This window comes from Marmota flaviventris, chromosome 6 (genome assembly GCF_047511675.1).
Source record: "Marmota flaviventris isolate mMarFla1 chromosome 6, mMarFla1.hap1, whole genome shotgun sequence".
NCBI classification, from domain to species: Eukaryota; Metazoa; Chordata; class Mammalia; order Rodentia; family Sciuridae; genus Marmota; species Marmota flaviventris.
Window position 1 is genome coordinate 23221012 of NC_092503.1, and position 22986 is coordinate 23243997.

Sequence of the window (22986 nt, forward strand, 5' to 3'; positions counted from 1 at the left end):
ATTTCTCTCATTTATCTGATTCAGATTAACAGGTGAGATTGTGATGTTGGAATGAGTTAAGACTTGGGGCACAGTAAAGAATTACTGTATTTTTCATGTGGTAAAGACATTCCAAGGACCAGAATGCTGCAGACTGAAGTGTGTCACCCCAAGTTTCATATAGTAAAGCCTGTCAACCCAATATTACTATCTGGAGAGAGTCTTCAGAACATATTAAAGTCAAAAGGGGACATAGATAGGGCCCTTATCTGACAGGACTGTGGCCTTATAAGAGGAAGAAGAATGGAAGAGGCTCTCTTTTTGGCATGGGGGGGGGACACAGCAAGAACCATATGAAAGCCAAGAGAGTTCTTATCAGAAAGCCAATCCTGTTGGACCTTGGTCTTGGACTTTCTTGTCTCCAGAATGGTGAAAGTAAATTCCGTTTGTTTAAGTCATAAAGTCTGCAGGATTTTGTTATGGCAGCCCAAACACATTAATACAATAGAAGGTAGGTTTAGAAAATAAAGCAATTGAAATATAGTGTTATCAGACAGTGGTGAGTCTTGTTGATTAGCTAAGAATCTCAATTTTTTTCTTGTGGTAAACTAGAAGTAATATACATGAGGCCTGGTATGATACATACCTGATTATAGTCAGTATTAACGTAGAAAAGGAAGTATGTAAAACATTCTAAAATATTAATTGGAAAGTGAGAAAATTAGGGCAATATACTTAAAATAATCAATTTCTACTGTAATGATGAATAACCCCAAAACTTAATTCAGAGTGGTCAGGACTCAGAACACTCAAGTTCTGGTTGTCTCCTTGTGCTTTTATAATCTCAGACAGGCCACACATGACGATACCCAATTTCTTCTGTAAAACAGGAATTATATGAACTAGATCTTAGGAATTTTTGAGGACATGAAATAAAATATGTTAAAAATGATTTGCAAGTTTTATGGCACTGTAAGAATGTGAGGCATTTATTATATAAAATTACTAGAAGCAGCATTTTTTAAAGGATATTTTTCTAGTTTTTTTGGGTTTTTTAAAAAATGTTTTTAGTTGTTCATAGATGTTTATTTCATTTATTTATATGTGGTGCTGAGAATCAAACCTAGTGCCTCACACATGCCAGCAAGTGCACTACTGCTGAGCCCCAGCCCCAGTCCCAGTGAAGAAGCATTTTGTATGAAAAATTACTTTAAAAATTAGGCAAAAACAGATGGTAAAATATACTTCATAAATAGATAAGAACAAATTAACTTGAAATGCTGTATGAAAGAGATGAACATTAAAATAAATCACACTTAGTATTCATATGTAAAAGTATGGTGTTTTTCACCACATTAAAATTTTTAATAATCTTTGAATAAACAAAACACAAAGATTTTCCCTAATTCCTATTTAAAAAAAATTCTTATAAGGTAATAATTTATATGTAGTGAAACTCATCCTTTGTGGGTAGTCTTAAAAGCTTATACAGTGTATAAATACCACCACAGCTATAATACAGGATATTCCCATCATCCCCTAAGTTTCTCATGCTCCTTTGTAGTAAATCTCCTTCCCTATTCTCTGACTGCTCACTGATCTGATTCTAATCCTTATAGTATTGCCTTTTTCAGAACATTACATAAATGCAATCATATAATAGGTAGCTTATTGTGTTTGGCTTTTGAGATTTAGTCCACATTGTTGCATACATCTGTTCACTACCTTTAACTGTTTAGTACTTGAGTGCAAGGATATGCTACAATTTTTTGACTCATTAAAACTGATGACATCCGGATTACTTCTAGATTTTGATAATTACAGATAAAGTTCTTATAAACATTTACATATAGGTCTTTTTGTGAAAATACATTTGAATTACCCTTGGGCAGATAATTAGAAGTGAGAATGCTAGGCCTATATGCTAAGTATATGTTTAATTTTTTATGAAAGTACCAAACTTTTTCCCTTTTTTAATAAGCAGTATATGGGAAATGCAGCTGTTCAGCATCCTTGTCAGTAATTCTATGAGTCTGTAAAACTTTAGCTTTAGATTCCAGTAGGTGTGTTGGGAATCTTGTTTTGTTTTTGTTTTTTTCAGAATGAAGATTTCTGCATGTTTCTGTGTACTTATGTGACCCCCTACTCATTCTTCAAATTATTTGTAGAAATACTCAAGATAACTCATATTTTGCCAGTGGATACATACAACTCTGTACAAGTATGCACACTGTTATATTAAAGTGTAACTCAGGACTGAAAAATGGTAAGGACTATAAATATGAAGAAATTATTGAGATTGGCTAAAAGAAGTAAAATACCACTTATTTTATCAGTGCACATTCATTTAGTGTGAATTGACTGAGGAAAAAAAAATTCCATGGCGACAGATTTGCATGAAAAATTAGTGCCAAAGAGCATCTTCAGTACCAGGGCAAGCTGATTTCACAAAAGATTTCTAGGAAGCATTTACAGAGTAGAGAATTCAAAAGCTACTTAGTCTGTTCCAAAGCATAGAAAAAAACTAGAAGTTTTCAAAATTTTATTTGAGAAGCATATTTGATAACAAAAAGAAAACTGTAGGCCAATTTTAGTTATAACTGCATTGCAAAATCCTCAATGATACAAGTGTAGGGAACTGAATCCATTAATAAAATTAAAACATCACAACCAAGTGGGATTTGTTGCATGGTGAAAAGCTCGTTTAACATTAGGCAATCTTTCAAAAATTCTCTATAATAACATAAAACATAAGGAGATGAATCATATTAGAGGCCAACTAGCCAGTGGCTGGTTGCCTGCTTTTGTAAAAAAGGTTTTACTGGAACACAACCATGCTAAGTTGTTTTCATATTGTCTATGGCTGTCTTAATACAATAGCAGCAGAGTCAAACAACTGTAACAAATCATAGTCCACAGTTTAAAATATTGTAACTGATCCTTTTTGAAAAATTTACTGACTCCTGCATTAGATCATTGTCACAGATGAAGATGTAACAAAACATAAGGAATCATTTGGAATTTTCTCAGTTTAGAGAACAGGATTGTTCTTTTTGGAATGGTCTATTACCTACAAGTCTAATCAATAAAAAAAAAAAAAAAAAGTGAAAAATGTTTTTCCTTTCTGTTCCATCATACATTATCTAAAAGGTCAAGTGAAATAAGACCTTCATTTTTTTTTCATAATTAAATTGTGTAAAACCCACTTACAATGTGATAAAATTTTGCTGTCTGTATAAAGTTAAAAAATGATCTCTATAAAGATACACAAAAAACTAAACCTAATATTTACTTATCTGAATTTTGGTAGGACTTAGGAATATGGGGCATGGTGTGGGTAGAAGAAAGTTTCTTTGTACTTTTCACATACCCTGTAATTACTGAACCATGTATTACTTATCTACCACCCCCCCAAACTCCTGCATAATTCAAACATGTATACAAAAAATAATAATTAATTATTAATAATAATATTCTTTATTGTCTGGAAACATTTTATAAATTATCAATGCATTGCTTTTCCTACGCAGGAATAGAATTTGATTAAAATGTAGGAGATAAGCTGGTGTGGTGGTGTACATCTGTAATCCCAGTGGCTCAGGAAGATTGCAAGTTCAAAGCCAAACCTCAGCAACTTAGCAAGGTCCTAAGCAAATAAGTGAGACCCTCTCTCAAAATATAAACAATGAAACAAAACAAAAAGGGTTGAGGTTGTGGCTCAGTGGTTAAGTACCCTGGATTTAATCCCTGGTACCAAAAAAAAAAAAAAAAAAAAAAAAAAAAAGTGTAGGAGATACTCAAGTCATTTTGTGCAGGTGTGAATAGATATTATAGCAATTTGGCCTTAATCTCTCATTGTCCCCAAGTTTATGATTTTTATACTTGATTTTTAAGGATTTTGGACTTCATAAAAAAATTAAAACTGTACCATTTCTTCCTAGAAATTTTGAATAATGTTCTGAAAAATATTATCTCACTAAATAATTTCACTTAACTATATAAATACATACCATTATCTTCTTCAATTCCAACAGGGCCCGCTTGAGGAGTCTCTCCATTCTTTAAACAATTATGGATATACGTTGCCTTCCACCTTGCATATTTTCTGTGTTTCACATTCTAAAAGAGAGTATTTTTATACTAATATTAGATAATGGAAAAAAGTAAAAATATTAAGCATTTAAGATAGCCTATATTTCTGAGATAAAACCTATTTTTATGTCGCACAGCTCTGAAGTGTCTGGTGATCACCCCAGTTGCTGATTCTATTAACCGTCTAGGGCTTGACAGACTCCATGTAAAGCTATCTTCATCAAAGAACATGCCCAGTTCTTCTATACAGTGTCACATTTCAGAAAAAGTCTGCAGGGAAAATATGAGAGTTTTCTTCTAGCAAAATTTGCAACTCTTATGCACAACAGAGAAAGACACTAAATGGAATTTTAAGATTAAACATAAAATAGAATAACAACAAATTAAATTATTTTCACTAAAGATCTGTGCAAATCTATGAAAACTAAGATGACACAGTTGTTAAAACATACATTAGACTGATAGCCAAGTAAACTTAACTTTTAACCTGTCATATGCTACCTAATACCTCTGAATCTCATTAACTCAATTCTAAGGGGAAAATAATGCCTCATTGTGGTATTGTGAGGGGAACTGAAAATATCACTTAAGAACTTGCTAGCTGCCTCTTTCCTAAATTCCACACATTAATTCCTATCTTCTTTCAAGTCTGATTGTATTTTGTTTCACTTTACCAACAATCTTACCAAAAGAAGCATCCACATTTAAAGTCTTTGCTTTTTTACCTTTCTGTTCACTCAGTGGGAAGGGGTTTGCTTGCTTTCTTTTCTGTTTAGTTCATGTTTCCTTGTCAGAGAATTTCAATGTGATGGTGCATTTTAATGACAGGGAGTCCACGTGTGAGCAGCCTGTATGTCACTAAACTGCTCTTGCTAACGTCACCAACGACCTACTTCACATTGGCAAATCTAACATTTTCCAGGTTATCACCTAACCAAACCTATCAGCAGAATACTAGAATCTGGAACATTCCAATTGTTGAAAAACTCTATTTTTGATTTTTTGACACTATCTCTCCTAGGTTTTCTTTCTACTGTCTGTGTCTACTTAATGCTCTATCTAAACACCAAATAATCTGAAGTACCCTGTTGAAGCAGAGATTGCAAACTAGTGGTTCAGTCAATGCTGATTCTCACAGAATTTAAAGTATGAATTGCTTTCCATATACTAGGAAAATTATGGAAATCCACATTTCTCTTTTTTTTAAAAATGGGAGTTCTAAAAACACTGAGCCTGCCTTACTTGGTAATAATTACCTGAACTGAACTGTAAGTACAGTTCTCTTCAGTTGATGTATGCTCATTTATACTCATTCACTCTGGTTCTCTCCCCTGTTCCTCACCCCCTCCTTCCCTTAGTTCCTTGTTGCTTATCTTCAGCTGCCACCTATTATTTCATACTGGGCTGCCTTTATTCATTACCTATCAGGTTTCTACAAGGTAAGAAAAAGGTACCCTCATATAGTCTATTTTCTTATCTCTCCACAATCATTCCCATGGCTTTAAGTACTACGGACATCTTTATCACTCTTAAATGTCTGTACTTAGCCTGAATTTGCTTCTGGCATATATCCAACTATGTGACATCTTCAATTGCATGTTCATATACAACTAAATTTAATTTGTCTAAACTTTTCTCTTGATTCTCTCCCAAACTCTCCTACTTGCAGGGAACTTCATTCTCTTAAGTGAGAAATATGTGAGTTATTCTTACCACGTTCATACCCCACCCACCTAATCCTATTTCCCCAGTTCCCTTATTTAATCCACTAAGGGATTCAGTTGTTTTTGCTTTTGGAACATACCCTGAATTGCTCTTGTTCCCACTTTCTCTGCATTAGTCCCCTAATCTGTCTCCTTACTTTCGCCCCACTCCTGCCCCCCATCTTCCTCACTCAGTACTCAGGCTGTGTCTTTATAAAATATAAATCCCTGCCTATCAATCTTCAATGGCTTTCCAATGCTCTTAAGATAGAAAACAAACTTGTAACCTGGGCTACAGGAGTCTATTCTACATAGTTCTTAACTGTCCAGTCTACTCTAATGTGTATCCCATTCATTCAGTATCACCAGCCAGGAGGATACATTTTCTATCTGTGTACATGCCAAGGTCCACACCACCTCTTCTCCACCTGATTTCCATTTTCTTTTCACATGTCAATTCACCATCACTCCTAGTCAACTCACCCCTTATATATAAGATCAAATGTTACTTCTCAAAAATATTTCCCTGACCATCCCAACCTAAAAATACTCAGTAATTCTATATCTTTTCTATGACAATATTTATTATAATTCATAATTATATACTTAAGTATAAGTTTATAGAGTATTCTCCCCACAAACACACACTTAACATATTTTAGAAAACAAACTCAAAAAAGGCATAGTTCACGTCTATTATTTATTCCAAGCACTTGACCTTGGTTTCAGCACATAGTAACTGTTAAAACAAATATACACATTTCCAACATATAATAGTTTGATTTTGATGGAAGTTATTCTGTTCACTAAACATATTTATTACTTCTGTGTTAATGTAATAGATTATAATTTTTGTAGTACGTAATGGAATATTGGGATTAGAAAGTTCAATTAAGATTATTGATTTAAGTGTATGAATTGCCAAGATCATTGTAATGTCATGTGTGGCTAATAAAAAAAACAAATAAAATTTTTTAAAAAAGATTATTATACAGTTAGATAGAATAATTTGAAATTTCTAGTGTTTGACTGTTTTTGACCTACAGAATAGTGTTATATGGTTCACGTTTTTCTTCCATTTCATTCTTTGGGAGTAAAGAGTAGGTACACTGAAGCACTGGACTTTTTTATTCTTTAATTTTTCAAAATCCTGAACAACTGAATTCAAGTTCCACAAATATTACATTATTTCAAATTTAAGATACTCCAGGTTTAGTTGTTCACTTGAATTCATTATTTGCAAACTGATTATTTTCCTTCTTTTGAAAGAAAAAATAAGATAGGCATAGTTCACTTTAAAATTTTTGTAGGCTCAATACATATTTGCTATTCTTAAGACCTTCAATTAGCAATATGGGAAATATAAAATAAATCAATATGTTATTTCTGTTTGTAGGGAGCTACCTTTTTTTGGATGCAGAATTAAAACATCAAAGATTACTATATGGTATAATTAAGTAGGAAATATTAAATTTGTTTCTTGCAGTAAATGCATGTAAGAGTAAAATATAAAAAAAACTGGATATAAGTGATAAAGAAAACAATATTTTAGTTTGGCTTTCCAGGGTAAGCATGATGGGACAAAGTAGAAAGTAGTCAGACTTCTCTGGGGAGAAGGAAAACCATGGGCAATGTCAGAAAGACAGAAATAAAGGAAATACTTCATTTGAAAATAAATCAATTTGCCATGGGTAGAAGATACATATTCAGGGCTGGTGGGATAAGTAAGATAAGTCCAAAACAAGACAAAGTCTTGAATTAATAACTTGATAGTACTTTACAGGTTATAAAGCATTTCTGTACATTTTATTCTTATTTGATCCTCATAATAACTTTGACATATAGGCCAATCATGTTTTAGTTCCATTAAGGCTTTGAGGCATTAAAGGATTAGCTTAATATAAAGACACTTTGGCACCCAAGGCCCTCCACATTGTTGACACTGCTTCAGTCTTGGTTCCTGCTATTTCCATTAATTTCAGAAGGGATTGTTTATCATATGCCATCTTTTCCCACATTACCTTCCCTTATCTAACATGATTTCCTTTTCAACCTACAGTCTCTTTCTCAAGTTTCAACCCAAATATATTCATTCCCAATCAGCTTCCTGCTTTCCAGTAAGACAACATTTGTCATTTATTAAATCAGGTACTATGCTAAGTGTTGAGGATTACCAGGATCAATGAGTCAGGCATAACCATTAGAGTCCAATATGAAAGCCAGGAACTAACTGCCACGCCTAAATGTGATACCCATCTTATCTAAAGTTTGTTTTAGTCAGTCTTCCATTGCTATAACAAAATAACTAAGGTAATTAACTTATAAACAGAAAACTTTATTTTACTCCTTGGAGGCTCTACTCCATGACTGGTTCACCTGCTTGCTCTGGGCCTGCCTATGGTGAGACAGCACATAAGGGTAGGAGTACACAGTAAAGCAAAACTATTTGCCTCATGGCTAGGCAGTGTGGGGTAAGGAGGGACCAGGGATTCCACAATTCCCTTCAAGGGCAGGGTTCCAATTATATAAGTAACTCAAAAAGGCCCCACCTCCTAAGGGCTCTACTACCATCCTGAGGATCAAGCAATTAACACATGGACTTTTGGAGGTCTCTTATCCAAAACACAGCAGTCCCATAATAGTTCTTCATCTTTTATCTCTTAAGGTTTTAAAAATCTCATCACTGTAGAGACAAGGAAATGCCATTAAAAAGTCAAATGATTTGCCCAAGGTTACAATAATCTAGTAGTCAAGCGAGACAATTCAGGACTTCCTTTGTAAGCTATGCACTTAGCAATTCAGATGGACATACATGAAATAAGGGAAAATGGGCTTTAACAGGTGTTTCAGCCAGCTTTTTTTTTTTTTTTTTTTTTTACTGCCCAGACCAAAAGACCTGACAAGAATAATTAGAAGAGCTAAAGTTTATTTTGGGGCTCATGGTTTCAGAGGTCTCAGTCCATAAAAGGTTGGTTCCAATCCTTGGGTCTCCAGTGAGGCAGAACATCATGACAGAAAAATGTGGTGGAAGAAAGTGACTCAAGGACATATCACTGAGAAGTGGGGGAGGAGGGATAAGAGAAAGGGAGAAAGAGAAAGCACATGTACAAGTGGTGTGCCAGGGACCAAAGGCACACCCCTAATGACCTACCTCCTCTAGCCACACTTTATCTGCTTTCAGTTATCACTCAGTTAATATCTATCAGGGGATTAATTTGCTGATCCTGTTAAGGCTCTCATAACTCAATCATTTCACTTCTAAATCTTCTTGCATTGTCTCACACATGAACTTTTCGGGGACATCTCATATCTAAACTAACAAGTCAAGTACTTTCTATGTTAAAGTAGGATATATCTTGAAAGATAAAAAGAGCTCCACTTTAAAAGTATATGAGTACATTGTTTTGGATAAGAGTGGTCCTAAAAATAAGACAAATCTTTCCCAATCTTGAATGCTTTCATTCTTTCTGAAGATCTAAGAGGGAAAGTTGTATAATAATGACTTTATAAAGTTATCTTTTCATCTTAAGAGTATATGAAGTTTAATAAAACATTAATAAGCTAGAAAGTGTTCATTTTAGTAAGCATAATTTAAAAAGTGTCCCCAAAGCAGATAAAGCAATAATTTTATATTATAGTTTACAAAATACCTTCAGTTGGACAAACAGGAGTGAATAATATTTAGCAGCAATTTCTGACAGTAGTAACTTCAAATTAATATACTCTAAAATACTGCTTTCTTTAAAAAACAGAATGCTGGTATTACAGAATATTTTATGAGAACATTTTTAAGATGTCAATATTCTTGAAATCTGTTAACTCCTTTTAGTTGATTTTGGGAAACAGAAGTTGTAAAAAAACCTTTTGCGTTTGTCCCTGGCCTCTAAGTTTCTGTTTTTTAACTGGATAATGAGAACCACTGACAAATATAAATTTAAGCTACTAAAGTCGGTAGCAATATACAAAGTTTTCATTTAATCCTAAATCATCTGGTTGGACTTGATATTCCTAAGAATGACTGGTAGGAAAACACTAGCCATAGACTAGATCAGATGTTTTAAAACTCAGTACATTTAAGAATGACATGAGGATAAAATTAAGGCACATACATGTATGTACACACATTCACACACACACACTCTCTCCAAAAAATTCCGACCCAATCTATAAAAAAATCTAAGATAAAATACTCTTCAGTAGTATACCAATGAACCATCTTAAAAGAGAATGTTTTGTAAGAGCTACCTCCAATTCTCCTTTTTTGATTTTCTCTTGAATCCAGCCTAGTCAAGTTTTTATCCCTACCACTCAATGCAAGTGCTTTTGTCAAGGTGAGATTTCTTCTCTACTGCTAAATCCAATGCTTAATGTTATGTTCCTCAGTCCTATCAATATGAAAAGCTGATCACTTTTACCTTGAACCTGGGGTTTCCTGGTTATCAAGGTCTTCTGGTTTTCCTTTTACCTTGTTAGAGTTCCTTCTGTCCTTTGTAAGGACCAAAGGCTGGGAGTGCCAGACTTCATTTCTTAGATTCTTAATCTTCTCCTCCTATACTTTATCTTAATGTTCTCATTCAACTTTATGGATTTAAATACCATCTCACATGTCAACTCCCAAATTTATGTCTTCTGTTCATACCTCTCTTCTGAACCTTAAATCTTAATTATATCCAACTTGACATATTACTTCTACATTGGATAGCCTTCTTAAAGTTCCAAGCCAACTACTGATCTTCTGCCCCTAAATCTGCTACTCCACATGTTATAAATGACAACTCCATTCTTATTAGCAGTTCAACATAAACCCTGAGTCACTTTACCACTCAAATCTCTTCTGTCATCTCTATATTTGAAATAATCCTAAATTCAACTCCTTCTTGACATGACCTCTACTGTAAATTCTAGTCTGAGCAATCATTATCTCTTACTTGAATTATTTAATAATGTACTAACAGGCTTCTTTTTTCCCCCACCCTTGTCCACTATAGTGAAAGGAAAAATAGATTTTTAAAAAAATTTTCAGTACTGGTGATTGAACTCAGGGTCTCATGCATACTAGGCAAGTGCTCTACCACTGAGCTACATCTCCAGCCCTTGATTTGGTTTGAATTCCCCCTCCCCATCCTCATCTCCTGCCACTCTTCTTCTCCTTACTCTGGATTCAGCGACACTGTCCTCCTTGCTATTTCTTGAATAAGAACAGGCACCCTATATTGTCTTGAAAACTTTGCACTTTCTCTTGCCTCTTCTCTGAGTACCTGTACCATTTATTCCCTCACTTCTTTCAAGGCATTGCTAAAATGTTGCCTTCTCAGTGAGGCCTTCCTCAGTCAACTTACTTAAAAATTAATTGATCTTTTTATTCCTACCTTGAATTCCTTGATGACACTTACCATATGAAACAGTATACATTTTAATTATTTATTTATTATTATTATTATTTATTCATCGTCTCTCATAGGACTGTGATTCCCATAGGGCAGGCATTTTGCCAATTTCTATATTGCTAGTGCCTAGAACAGTGCTTGGTGCATTGAGCTTAACAAATATTTGGTGAATGAATAAGTGGATAGGTAGGTTTTAAGTGTCCATATTTTTACTTAGTACACCAAATGATTCTGAAGCTGTTTGGAAACCATACTATGAAAATCACTGAAACGAAACATAACTCTTTTTGCTAATTAATAAACAGGCATATCAAACTTGAGTTCATAGTTTTTAGACTTTTGCTCATAGGGAAGATAATACATGTATATTCTTAAGTCCCTAAATTCTCCCAAGTATATCATACAAACAGATGGTCTATATAGCAATACTAGGATGTAATACAATGAGAAATGCTTGAAAAACAAGCATTAAACAAACATTACCATAATGAGTAATAACTCAATATACGAAGTATTTATAGTTACAAATTACATGTACTTCCTGAGATTCATTAATTTTTATAGTCTGATACTTTTCAAAGCACACAGAATTTCATAAAACAAGTTTTAAAAAAGGAGAACAAAACTGCACCCCAAAAAACACATTTAAAATTGAATTCAAATACTTAAATTTAATTAGTCTTTTTATATTTGAATGTACATTCCAACTAGCCAAAAGATTTAGCTATTTAATCCTTAGTTTTCATTAAACTTATAAAAAAGTTTCAACAATAGTACAAGATATTCCACCTAACTTTTAATTAGATTCTCCAACTGTTTACGTCTGTCAATCTATTTATGTAGATGAAACCATAAAATACAAATGTGTATATACATTTTTTTTCCTGTACCATTGAAGAGTTAAGTTGAAGACACTGTATCCCCTTATCCTTTCACTGTACATTACTAAGCTCCAGGACAATCTAATACACAATGGTTATGAAAAAACTAATGTCTGATACAACAGTTATAATAAATTCTGTCAAATGTCCCGAAAATGTTGTCTGTTATTATTAGAAGTTCAACACAAACTCTGAGTCATTTTACCACTCAAATCTCTTCTGTCATCTCTATATTTGAAATAATCTTAAATTCAACTCCTCCTTGACATGACCTCTACTGTAAACCTCTATGTGGGTTCTGTCCCACGTCTAGATCTAAGGAGCATGCATTATTTAGTTGTCATGTTCATTTAGACTTCAATCTGGACTACCATTTGTTAGTTTTTCTTGACCTTGACATTAACCTAGTTGTATAATGTCTGCTGACTTGGATTTGTCTGATATTTCTTCATGATTATATTCTCATTGTGCATTTTGGTCCATTATCATGAAAGTGATGTTTTTCCTTTTCAGTTGATTTTATAAGGCACATGATGTGGTTTGTCCAATACTGGTGGTGGCAGGTTTGATGACCTGGTTAGAGATGTATATGACAAAAATTTTCCTCTTTGATAAGCAACTTGAAGGAAATATTCATTAGATTCTATGGTAAAGACCCTTGTTTTTGTTCTATCATTTATTCATTGCATTGTATTTGTTAGTATGAAACCACAGACTTTTACTTAATGGGTTATTATTCATTACTATCATTCTTCATGCTAAATTGTTCATGACATGGACAGTGGGAACTCATTCGAGTAGTTGCTGGACCCCTGATTTATGACCATACTTACTTACTTTCTGGCACAAGAAAGTTAAGTTGTCTAGTGCTTCCTCTGACCCAACTAGAGATTTAGTCATTTGTATAGGACTCTTATTTCCTGTTATAGAAGACTGGTATTTAAAGCCATATTCATGTACTAGGGGTAATCATTGCTACTGCTGCAACAATGCTTCTAGGTCTTTTCAGTATAGAGATAAAAAAAAAAAAAAAAAAAAAAAAAACCAAACTTCTATACAGACTTATTTTCTAATATATTCAAAAGCATGATTTAATATAATTCTTCCAATTCTAACCAAATGCCACAACATAATTTAGTCATCTCCCATTCTTGTCTGAAAATGAGAAACCTGTCTCCTTCAATATATTCATTTATTCAGTCCTTGAGTACAGAGTAAGTAGTTTTAGAATTCCTTACCTTATCAAGATAAACCAAATTTATGGAGAGTTCTGTTAACTTTATGTGCAGTAAAACTGATGTCTTGATATGTATAAATCTTAAAGTGTATGAGTTGATGTTTTGTGCCTGTGTAAACCATACTGCTATCAATATACAACACTTCTAGTTCCCCAGAAAGTTCCTTTCCAGAATTTCAATTTCCTTTAAATTTCAAGTTCCTTTCCTTTCCTTTCAATTTCCTTTGCTGCAAAAACACCTAAAACTATTTTCTATTATTATTTTTTTTAGTTACAATTTGTAATAGTACTTGATAAGAAGGGAATCACAGAAAGTGTATTGACTATTCTTTTACTCAGTATGTCTGCAAGATTCATCCATGTAGACTATACTAGTAGTCAGTTCCTTTTTGTGTCTAAGTAATAGCACAATTTGTTTATCAATTCCCCTGTTGGTAGACATCTGGGTTGTTTCCATCTTTTGGCTATTATGAATAAATTTCCTATGAGCACTCCTGAACAAGTCTTTTTCTGGACATATGTTTTCATTTCTCTTGGATAAATACCAGAAAAGGAATTGCTGGGTAAAAGGGTGGGAGTATGTTTAACTTTACAAAAATCTGCCAAATCTTTTCCCAAAGTAGTTATAACATCTAATATTTCCACCAAGCAATGTATGAAAGCTCTTATTTTTCCACATTCTGGAAAACATCTGATGTGGCTGGTTGGTATTTATTCATTTTAGTTAATATTACTAATTTTTAAATATATTTAGTCTATCAATGACTGAGGAGCATGTTAAAATCTCCACATAAGCTTATGAATTTTTCTATATTTTACTTGTCAATTTTTATTTCATAGAATTTGAAGCTCTCGTTATTAGGTGCATAGGCATTTGTAACTATAATGTTTTCTTATGAACTAGCCCTTTTATTATTGTGAAATATCCCATTTCATTTCCAGTAACATCTTAAAATTTACTTTACCTAATATTGTCACTTATGATTTTGTTTACTTAGTATCTGTATTTGATGTCTTTCCCATGTTCTCATTTTCAAAATGCTTGTTTCTGTACTTGTTTCTTGTAAACAGCATATAGTTAAGGCTTGCTGCTTTCATCCAGACTGAAATTTTTTACTTTTATAATGAAGTGTTAGTTCATTTGCACTTATAGCACATATTAACATAGTTGTATTTAGGCCTAAAATTTGCTAGTTGTTTTGTATTGATTCCATTTGTTTTTGTTTCCCTTTCTTTCCCTTCTTCTGGGTTTAACAATTTTATACACACACACACACACACACACACAGACATGCACACACATACAAATAAACATATATAAAATGTAGAGTTATAAAATTTTTACATAGTTATATATCTTTTAAAGAAATAAAGAAAGTATATAGTTTTTTACATTTCCACACATCACCACACCTAGTATTCATTCCTTCCTGTAAACTGAAGTTTTCATTTGGTATAATTTTCCTTCTGCCTGAAAAACTTGTAGCTGTTGTTTACATCTTTAGTACTAATCTGTTATCAATAAATCAATCTATTTATTTTAATCTTCATTTTTTGAAGTATATCACTGCTATAGATAGAATCTTGAGTTTATAGGCCTTTATTTTTTCTGTCACCACTTTAAAAAGTTCATTATTATCTTCTGCTCTCTACTTTTTTCAAGACTTTCCTTGGTTTGACTAGGATGCTCACAGGTGTAAATTTTTTCTTTAAAAAGTAAGTAATTAATTAATTATCTTTCCCCTCTGTTTCTTTAAACTCCTCTCTGCTTTTTTAAATCCCTCTGCTTTTATTGGTATAGGTGTGATTTTCTTTATGTTTATCTTATCTAGTATGTACTGAACTTTTGGAGACTGTAACTGATTTTCCATACAACCAGGAAAATCTATGGTCTTTATTAAAGTATCTTTTCCTTTTCATTTTCCTTATACTCACCTTTTGTGGAACTCCAAATGTGCATTTTAGATTTCCAAATATAGTGGCAATGATACATAATGCTTAGGTATTTCTGCATAAGTTCATTTAAATATAAATACATAAGATTGATTAGGTAGTTTCTGTTGAAATTTTCATCTATTTGTTGATATCTCTAAATACATTTTACAAGAACATTATTAAACAGGGTTATTATTCTTTATTATATTAATTATTCCTTATTATATAGTAAAAGTATGGTTCAGACTCAGGTTACAAGCCAAAATAATTTTAGATTCTGGAACATTTCAGAATATCATATTAGCAGAGTCAAATGGTAAAGTCTATGCAGTTATTCCAAAATGCCAAAATCTTGGAAATCTAAAAAACTTCAGGTCCTAAGCATTTTAAATAATGGATAATTAACCTGTAACACAGAGACTGTATTTAAAAAACTCACAGCAAATTAGGCTCATATTTTCTGTCTTTCTAAATTTTAATTTTTCTAATAATCCATTTATTCTTTACATTTTATAAAAACAATCACTCTGAAAAGGATTGGGAATTAAAAAGTAAAAATTTAAAAAAGTCTTATTTGTATATTTTATCATAGAGTGTTTGAGGAACATTATTCTGGACTATAGTACCTGGGACATGGTACTCATATTTTTATGACCCTCCATTTTCTCAGTATAATTCAGAGATGTGAAAGGTGGAACATGATGTATGTGAAATGTGTAAGTACAGTGCCAGGCAAATGGCAGGTGCTGCACATGGTTCTTTCCTTTCACTTCATTAGTCAACCAAGTAGCATCATAGTTATTTTACTTCTCTACATTAGAATATAAGCTCTGTGAAGGTATGAAAATATATTTCATTAACCTGATCCTCCCAAATTAATAGAAACAACAAATAAGGACAATATTATCTTTTACCTGCAATTTCATATTTTTTCTAAATTAGCAGTATGAAACTTTAACCGAAGATTATGATAGTAAAAAGGTAAAATGTTATCCATTCCTCAAATATTATTGGTAGTGAAATAAATCTAAAATACAATAAAAGGAAGCCCATGAATAATACTGGATGCAGATTACACAAAATACCATTACAGAAGAAAAATAATTGTATTTTGAAGATCCCTTGCTCTAAGATATAAAATGTTTTTAAAAAAGTAATATATACTCTGGTGTTTCTATTCCTCAAACTGGGACACTGACTCAAAGAGAGCCACAGGAATACTAAAGGTTTATATAGCAGAAATTTAATTAAAATGCTGAAAAGAAATGATATAAGGCACAGATAAAAGTTAAATGTATATATTTAAAACAGAGATAAGAGAGTTGAGAAAGAAATAGGGGCAGATCAATTATACTTTAAAAACTAACAACAAATGAGTTGAAGACTAAGGAAAATATACACTTATTTAGTTTTGTATGAGTAATAATATGAAGAAGAAAAAAAATACCAGGAAACGGACCAAGAAAAATTTGGTGAGTAAATGAGATTTATTACTTTTGAGGAGAATTAGGAAAGAAATTCTGTGTATAAAAGTCTAAATATTTCGATCTACAGATAGAAAAAATAAAAGGCTGACTATAGCAATGTTTGAAACATCAAGTAATCAGTCACTTCTTTTATCTGATATTTTACTCAGTGTATAAATTTATACTTAACGTTTAAGAAGGAAAAGAAGAAAATGAGACATTCTGAATTATAATATTAAAAAAAAAGTCAGTATAGTTACAATGTAATTATAAGTAACTCTAAATAAAGGGTAAATTGAGAAAATGGACAAATTCATACACAGGCTAGAATAAGATTTGAAGAGAAGGTAAAACATAGGCAAAGCAGGCTAAAAATGCATTTTCCAAATGAAAACCGACAGGATGGTGAGCAGACAAGTCTGACAAACAAAAATTATGACAGGTAAGTAGTATAAGTCAGGTACGGAAAACTATGATAGAAAGCCTGGAAATCTAGCAGGAGAGCCTAGACTTGCAGTGCCAGGAAACAAAAGTCCCTGAACGTTCTTTAATAAAACAATGACAGAAGAGAATGGACTGTGGAGAAACAGAGCTCAAAATAGGAAGATAAATAAATTAGGTAAATTACACTATTTCAGCTTGTGATCCAGTGACTTTTATGCAAAGTGCTGAAATTTCAATTAAAAACCTAACTGGAAGACTCACAAACATTATGCTACAAATATCCTACAAAAGGCTTCAGGTGTTCAGGTTGCTTCTTCTATGCTTATTACCTCCTATTATTTTTATATTTTGTGTTATATTGGTATTTTGAACCTCCTAGTATTGTTGCTATGAGACCTGACATCCCCCTTCTTCCCGGAACTTTCTTCCTTGCTGCCATATTTTTCAGTGGTTCCACTTATCACTAATCAATTTTTTATACCCTCCCCCACCTCCTAGCTCCTAATTAAAAACTTTCAGTTTCTCTCTGCCTTTTCATTTTTTGGTCTGCTTTTTCATCTTCTTTATTCTCCTTTTCCCATTACTTCTCATGTGCCTGCATATATAATCACAGCCTGGTACAGTTGAAATGACTGCAGTGATTGTCTTATCTAAGCTTTCTGCTTTATAGGAGAGTAATTAAATCCAGAGAGGTAACATGACTTCTTGTTCTGGAGTTCAGTGAAGCCTGGCTCTGACAACCAGAGTCTCTTTTCTTTTTAGCATAATTTTTAGGGCCAATAAGAGACAACTGGAAGACTGAACCCAGGGCCTATTGTTAACTAGGCAAGTGCTCTCCCACAGAGTCACAGCCCCAACCCTGGAAATATAATTTAAAAATACAATAACAAAAACAATTATAATGCTCCTCTCCCCATTTTCTGATGCTATTTTAGTGTTTCTCAAACAGCATATTTTAAGGAGCAAGGGAAGGAACAATTTTGAAGAGAGTTTCGACTGTGCTGAAAATCTATGGAATATGATGCAGTTCAGTACCACCACTGCTTTTCCTTTATAAATCAATATACTAGTTATAGAGTCCTGAAGTACATCTAAAGATTATATATTTAAAATAAAATCTGCCTACCTGAAATCCTCAAACTCATTCTTTTCCCACTTTTCTGTTTCCTGTCTTTGCCTCTGTTAGTTTTTTCAAAGTACAGGATGAAACTAAAGTGGAAGTGGAAAGGAGGGAATGAGTTAAAACTACTAAATGCTTTAAATAACCAGTTTATACAACTAAGCTTTTTATTAGTTTTTGAAATAAGAAATTTTACAATAGTTTGTGTCTTATTTTAGGTACCTTATATTATATCACCAGTATATATAAGTCTTACATTTACACAAAGGAACTATGAGAAAGGGCTGATGCCACCGATTACTCTGTTTATCCATATTTGTAGGATTAAAAAATCACAGTTAGAGTGTATTTCTCCCTATTCTACTCAAACAGAGCATCATTTAAAATTAGTGGCATTTTAGGCCATTATTTTTTTAAAAAGTTAATCTCAGTAATCATTATGAAAACTCCATTTCTAGAAATGAAAAACAATGGAACAACAACAACAACAAAATGGAATAAAATTAAGAGAAAGCAAATTTGAAACAAGGATGATCAAACTAATTGGTTTCAGGATTATGCTGATGGCATATGGCCAGTCTTACTGGCACCCTTTCCTTGTAGGTTGACTTCATACATTTAGTTAATCTTCATTCATAGTAGAAAATCCTTAGTCATGTAAAGATAAGATCACTATAGCATAATGGTTATGAAAACAGCTACATAATTACCTGTTAACTGTGTACTCACATATTTTCTAACCCAAAAATGTGGAATTTACACGAAGGCCTAAGAATAAACCTCAGACAATCAGGTGACAATAGGGGCTTCCCTTTCAACTTTGGCCTTAAATTGTTTAATTTTCTTTCTTTCTCTCTCTCCCTCTCTCTGTTTCTTTCTTTCTTTCTTTTTTTTTTTTTCCTGTACCATTCCAGACCCCTCCAGGTATCTAGAGTCCCTTATTCAACAATAAAGATGCTATTTCTTATTTTGTTTTAGTGCAAGTGCAGGGCACATGAGGTGCTTAGGTAGCTGACTGGGTAGTGAGCTACCTAAGTGGGAAGAGTGTCAACATTTGGGGAAAATGTTTTATGTAACCTTATTAGTAACCTCAGTATCTGTGCAAATTCTGCCTCACCATCCTGAACTTCTTGGGAAGCCTTCTCAGTGGCCTCATTTGAAGTCTTTGCTTTAGTTACAATATTCAAACAACTAAGGAAACTGTCATCAAGGGTACATGAAATTAGAAGTTTCTTCTGAAATGCAGAAAAATCACAGGCTTTATGTGTGTGAAAGTGTTTAGGTATCCTTTAAATGAGAAGAACCTATTACTTGAGATTTCTAGAAATTTTGTTCTCTTTATCTTATTTTTTCATATTATCTGAACATTTCTAGTATTTATAACTTTACTTTCTCCTCTTGTATTTTAAATACAGATGTTTACCAAGATATCTAGTTGAACATGTTCTCCTCTCTTTTAAAATAATCCAACCTGACTTTCATAACTTGAACTGTTCCCTCTACTTTGCCATTTCTTGCCTATTTATTTCCAAGAGTAATTTCTTTTTGATGTCATCTATGCTTCAAATTTTGAAATCTAAGTCTGAACATATTATTTTCTCCAATCAAAACAATCCAATGTGTATGACTCTCTACTTTGTACTTAAGGTGTACAGAATTCATCAAATCATTCTTCCTTTGCCAAATGGCTTGCAGTTCTCTCCTTCTACAGATTCCTATCATATAAACACCCCCAAAGTACAGTTCTTTACTACAACACTACACTAATCAAAGATTGCAGGCCTTCTATTATCAGTCTAATCTGGCTTATAACTTACTTTTCTCACTATTCTCCTTCACTATCCTGGTTTTCTTGAAAACCATAAAGGCAGTTAAGTAGGATGTACCTATAAGGCCTTCAGAATACAAAAAGGTAGTACTTGGTTATTTCAATGACTAATGAATGCTACTAGCATTGTGTGGGTAAGGGCCAGGAATGCTTGATGTTCTTGAATAGAAAGGACAGAAAAACCCAGTCAAATAATTGGTTGTTATTTGTCACAACTCTGAAATGTCCTATACAACTTTTAAGCTGGCAAAGTCCCTACTTCTAATCATCTAAGCTATAGCATAACTACATTTTATGTACAAATAAAAAGAACTTCTGCAGTTTTCATATACAATCTTTTTTTTTAAAAAAAGCATACATCTCACAGATAGACAGTACTTTTTGCTTGGAACTTTACTAAGAGCTGCAAATTATTTTTAAAAAATCCTATCATGGAACACGATGCTCTTTGTAGTATTTAAACCACCATATATCATGACTACATCAGTCGAGTATGTAGCTCTCTTTATCTCTTTTCAGATAAATATCTTTCCTTTCACAAAACAAAATTTTCATGCCAATTGTAAAGCCTGTTACAGTGAAAACAAAACTGAATTCAAAGCAATGACTTTTGTCACGTAGCCTCTATGTGGGCATGTATAAAATAATTATGTACTATGCTTATCTTAGAATCATTATGAGAAACAAATTAATAAAATGGATATAAAGTAGCTTTTAAAAAATCAAGTTCCATATGTACTTCATGAGCAATAATACTTCTGACTAGAAATGAAATGGAAAAAAAGTCCTAAAGACTTGCCTCTGGTAATTTTATCAGATAATAGCGTAGAAATTTAATACTATACAGGATTAATAACATATGAACACTTAATAAAATCAAATTCTAAACTTGTAGCTGGCTAATAAAGCTGCTATACGTACGGTGAAGAGTAAAATACATGCTGGATTTAAAGAACTTAGTACAAAAAATAAAATATACTATTAAAAATAATTTACCCATTTCTTTTCATTTTTAAACAGTGGCTAATAAAAATTTTTTAAATTATGCTTTGTTTCCATTATACTTCTGAAGGATACATTGCTTTAAATAAATCATAAAATAATAAAATTGATAAATGGCAACATTACTCATCTTCAACTAATAAGACAAAGAATATACACTCACTTCATCAGTGAGTTCTCCAAATACGGTTATGACATCTATTAAAAGGCTTGCAGTATAGAAGGACTTGATCATGTTTCTAGAAGAAAAAAGAGAGTCTAGTTTAAATGAAAAAAATTACAATGTAAGATTAGCCGCCTAGCTTGAAGAACAAAAATTGCAAGGTTTATAAAACCACTTTGAAACTAATGTTTAAATAAAATCAGATTTCAAGAACACAATGGAACTCCTATACTAATGTTATTAGAAGAAAGTACCAACACTTACAAAAATGCTAAAACAAGGCTTTATAGTATAGTTTTGATTTTATAAAACGTAATTAGAGTACTTCCTGAATCCATACCGTATCATAATGCACTTCTGTACATTTAATTATTAAATTATAATAATGACAAATCATTTGAATTGGGAGGAACACTTCAAAAAATCAACATTATCAGGTTAGGCTGTGATTTTGGTGAAAACATACTCTTAGATTTTCCAAAATGTTAAGAATGGCTAATGGCTAATTAGAGTAAATTTACCTGGGGGGAAAAAAACAAAAAACAGCAAAGCATGCCCTTTTTCAGCCATTTCTCTAAAAAGAAAGCCCCATATTTATGACCCCAAGTCATCCTGAAGGTCTATAATTTAAAACAAAACAAACAAACAAACAAAAAAAACCTAAATCATTAAAGTTTCAAATGAAAACAAGATAATTCATATCAGGCAATAAATAAACTTATAAAGTAAATTTTAGTTTCTTCTTTCTTTACTTACTTGTGAAATCGCCCAGCACGATCTTCATTGTCTGCATACAAAAACATTTTCAAAGCATAATTCTCCAAATGAGCACAACCAACTATTTCTTGAGTAATAGCTTCATTATCACCCAACTGTTTCTTAAGCTAAAACAAAATCAGATACATAGCTCATAGTTCTGAATTTTTAAGTCTCTGCTTAAGTGCACACGAAACTAATAATCATTTAAAGTAAATTATTTTATATTCATTTCAATAAAATGTATCAATGAAATCTTACAGAAAGTGGTTGTCTCTTAGTCCAATGTATTTAAAACAAAATCCAATTTTTACACAACTATGAAGAAATATACTTATGATAACATAATAATATAATTTAGTTCTAAAGACAAAAAATAACCAAGAACAATCAGATAATATATGCAAGTATTCTTATGAAGCATCAGAAAAATATTTCAACAATATTATCCCATATACTATAAGTTACCCTAAAAGTGAAATTATAAAATTATTCCCCAAAAATATATAATTAAAAATCTTAATTTAGTCTCATTTAAATTTCTTCTATCAAATATAAAAAAGAAGACTCGAAGAATCATTATGTCTAATTTTTTTGCACAATGTGTAAAAAAATCTAACTCTAAATAAGATGACCAACTTAGAATTAGATTATGGAAATTTTAAAAATGCAGACAATAGAAAATAAGCCACAGCTATCAGTGTAATAGCCTAGGAGAAGATGCATCGATATGGACTAGCCCTTAACTTTGTTAAAAGTAAACGCCAGGACAGCTGGCCACAAAAATCACAGGGCAGCCTGATTATGAAGTGAAACTACTATGGCTGGCACTGCATGCTTTATGCACTGACATTCAATCCAACCCATTCGATTTTTCCTCAATAGCCAACTCTACAGTGACTCGTGAAGTTATAAAATGTTCAAGAATGTGACTTATTAGTCACCCCCACATTCCTGCTAGGAGGGAATGATGCTAAACCCTAAGAGTAGCAT

The 22986-nt window shown here is 32.4% G+C and overlaps 1 protein-coding gene across 2 annotated transcripts in view; it reads right to left on the reverse strand.

Moving 5' to 3' along the window:
• Positions 1-22986, reverse strand: part of Vta1 (vesicle trafficking 1) — a 72399-nt gene that overhangs the window by 27197 nt on the left and 22216 nt on the right. For both annotated transcript variants that reach the window (XM_071612986.1, XM_027938513.3), the window contains exons 3-5: positions 21994-22121; positions 21238-21313; positions 3990-4098 (exon numbers count right to left, since the gene is read on the reverse strand). In XM_071612986.1, the coding sequence (XP_071469087.1) occupies positions 3990-4098; positions 21238-21313; positions 21994-22121 (313 nt within the window). The remainder of the gene's footprint in view (positions 1-3989; positions 4099-21237; positions 21314-21993; positions 22122-22986) is intronic.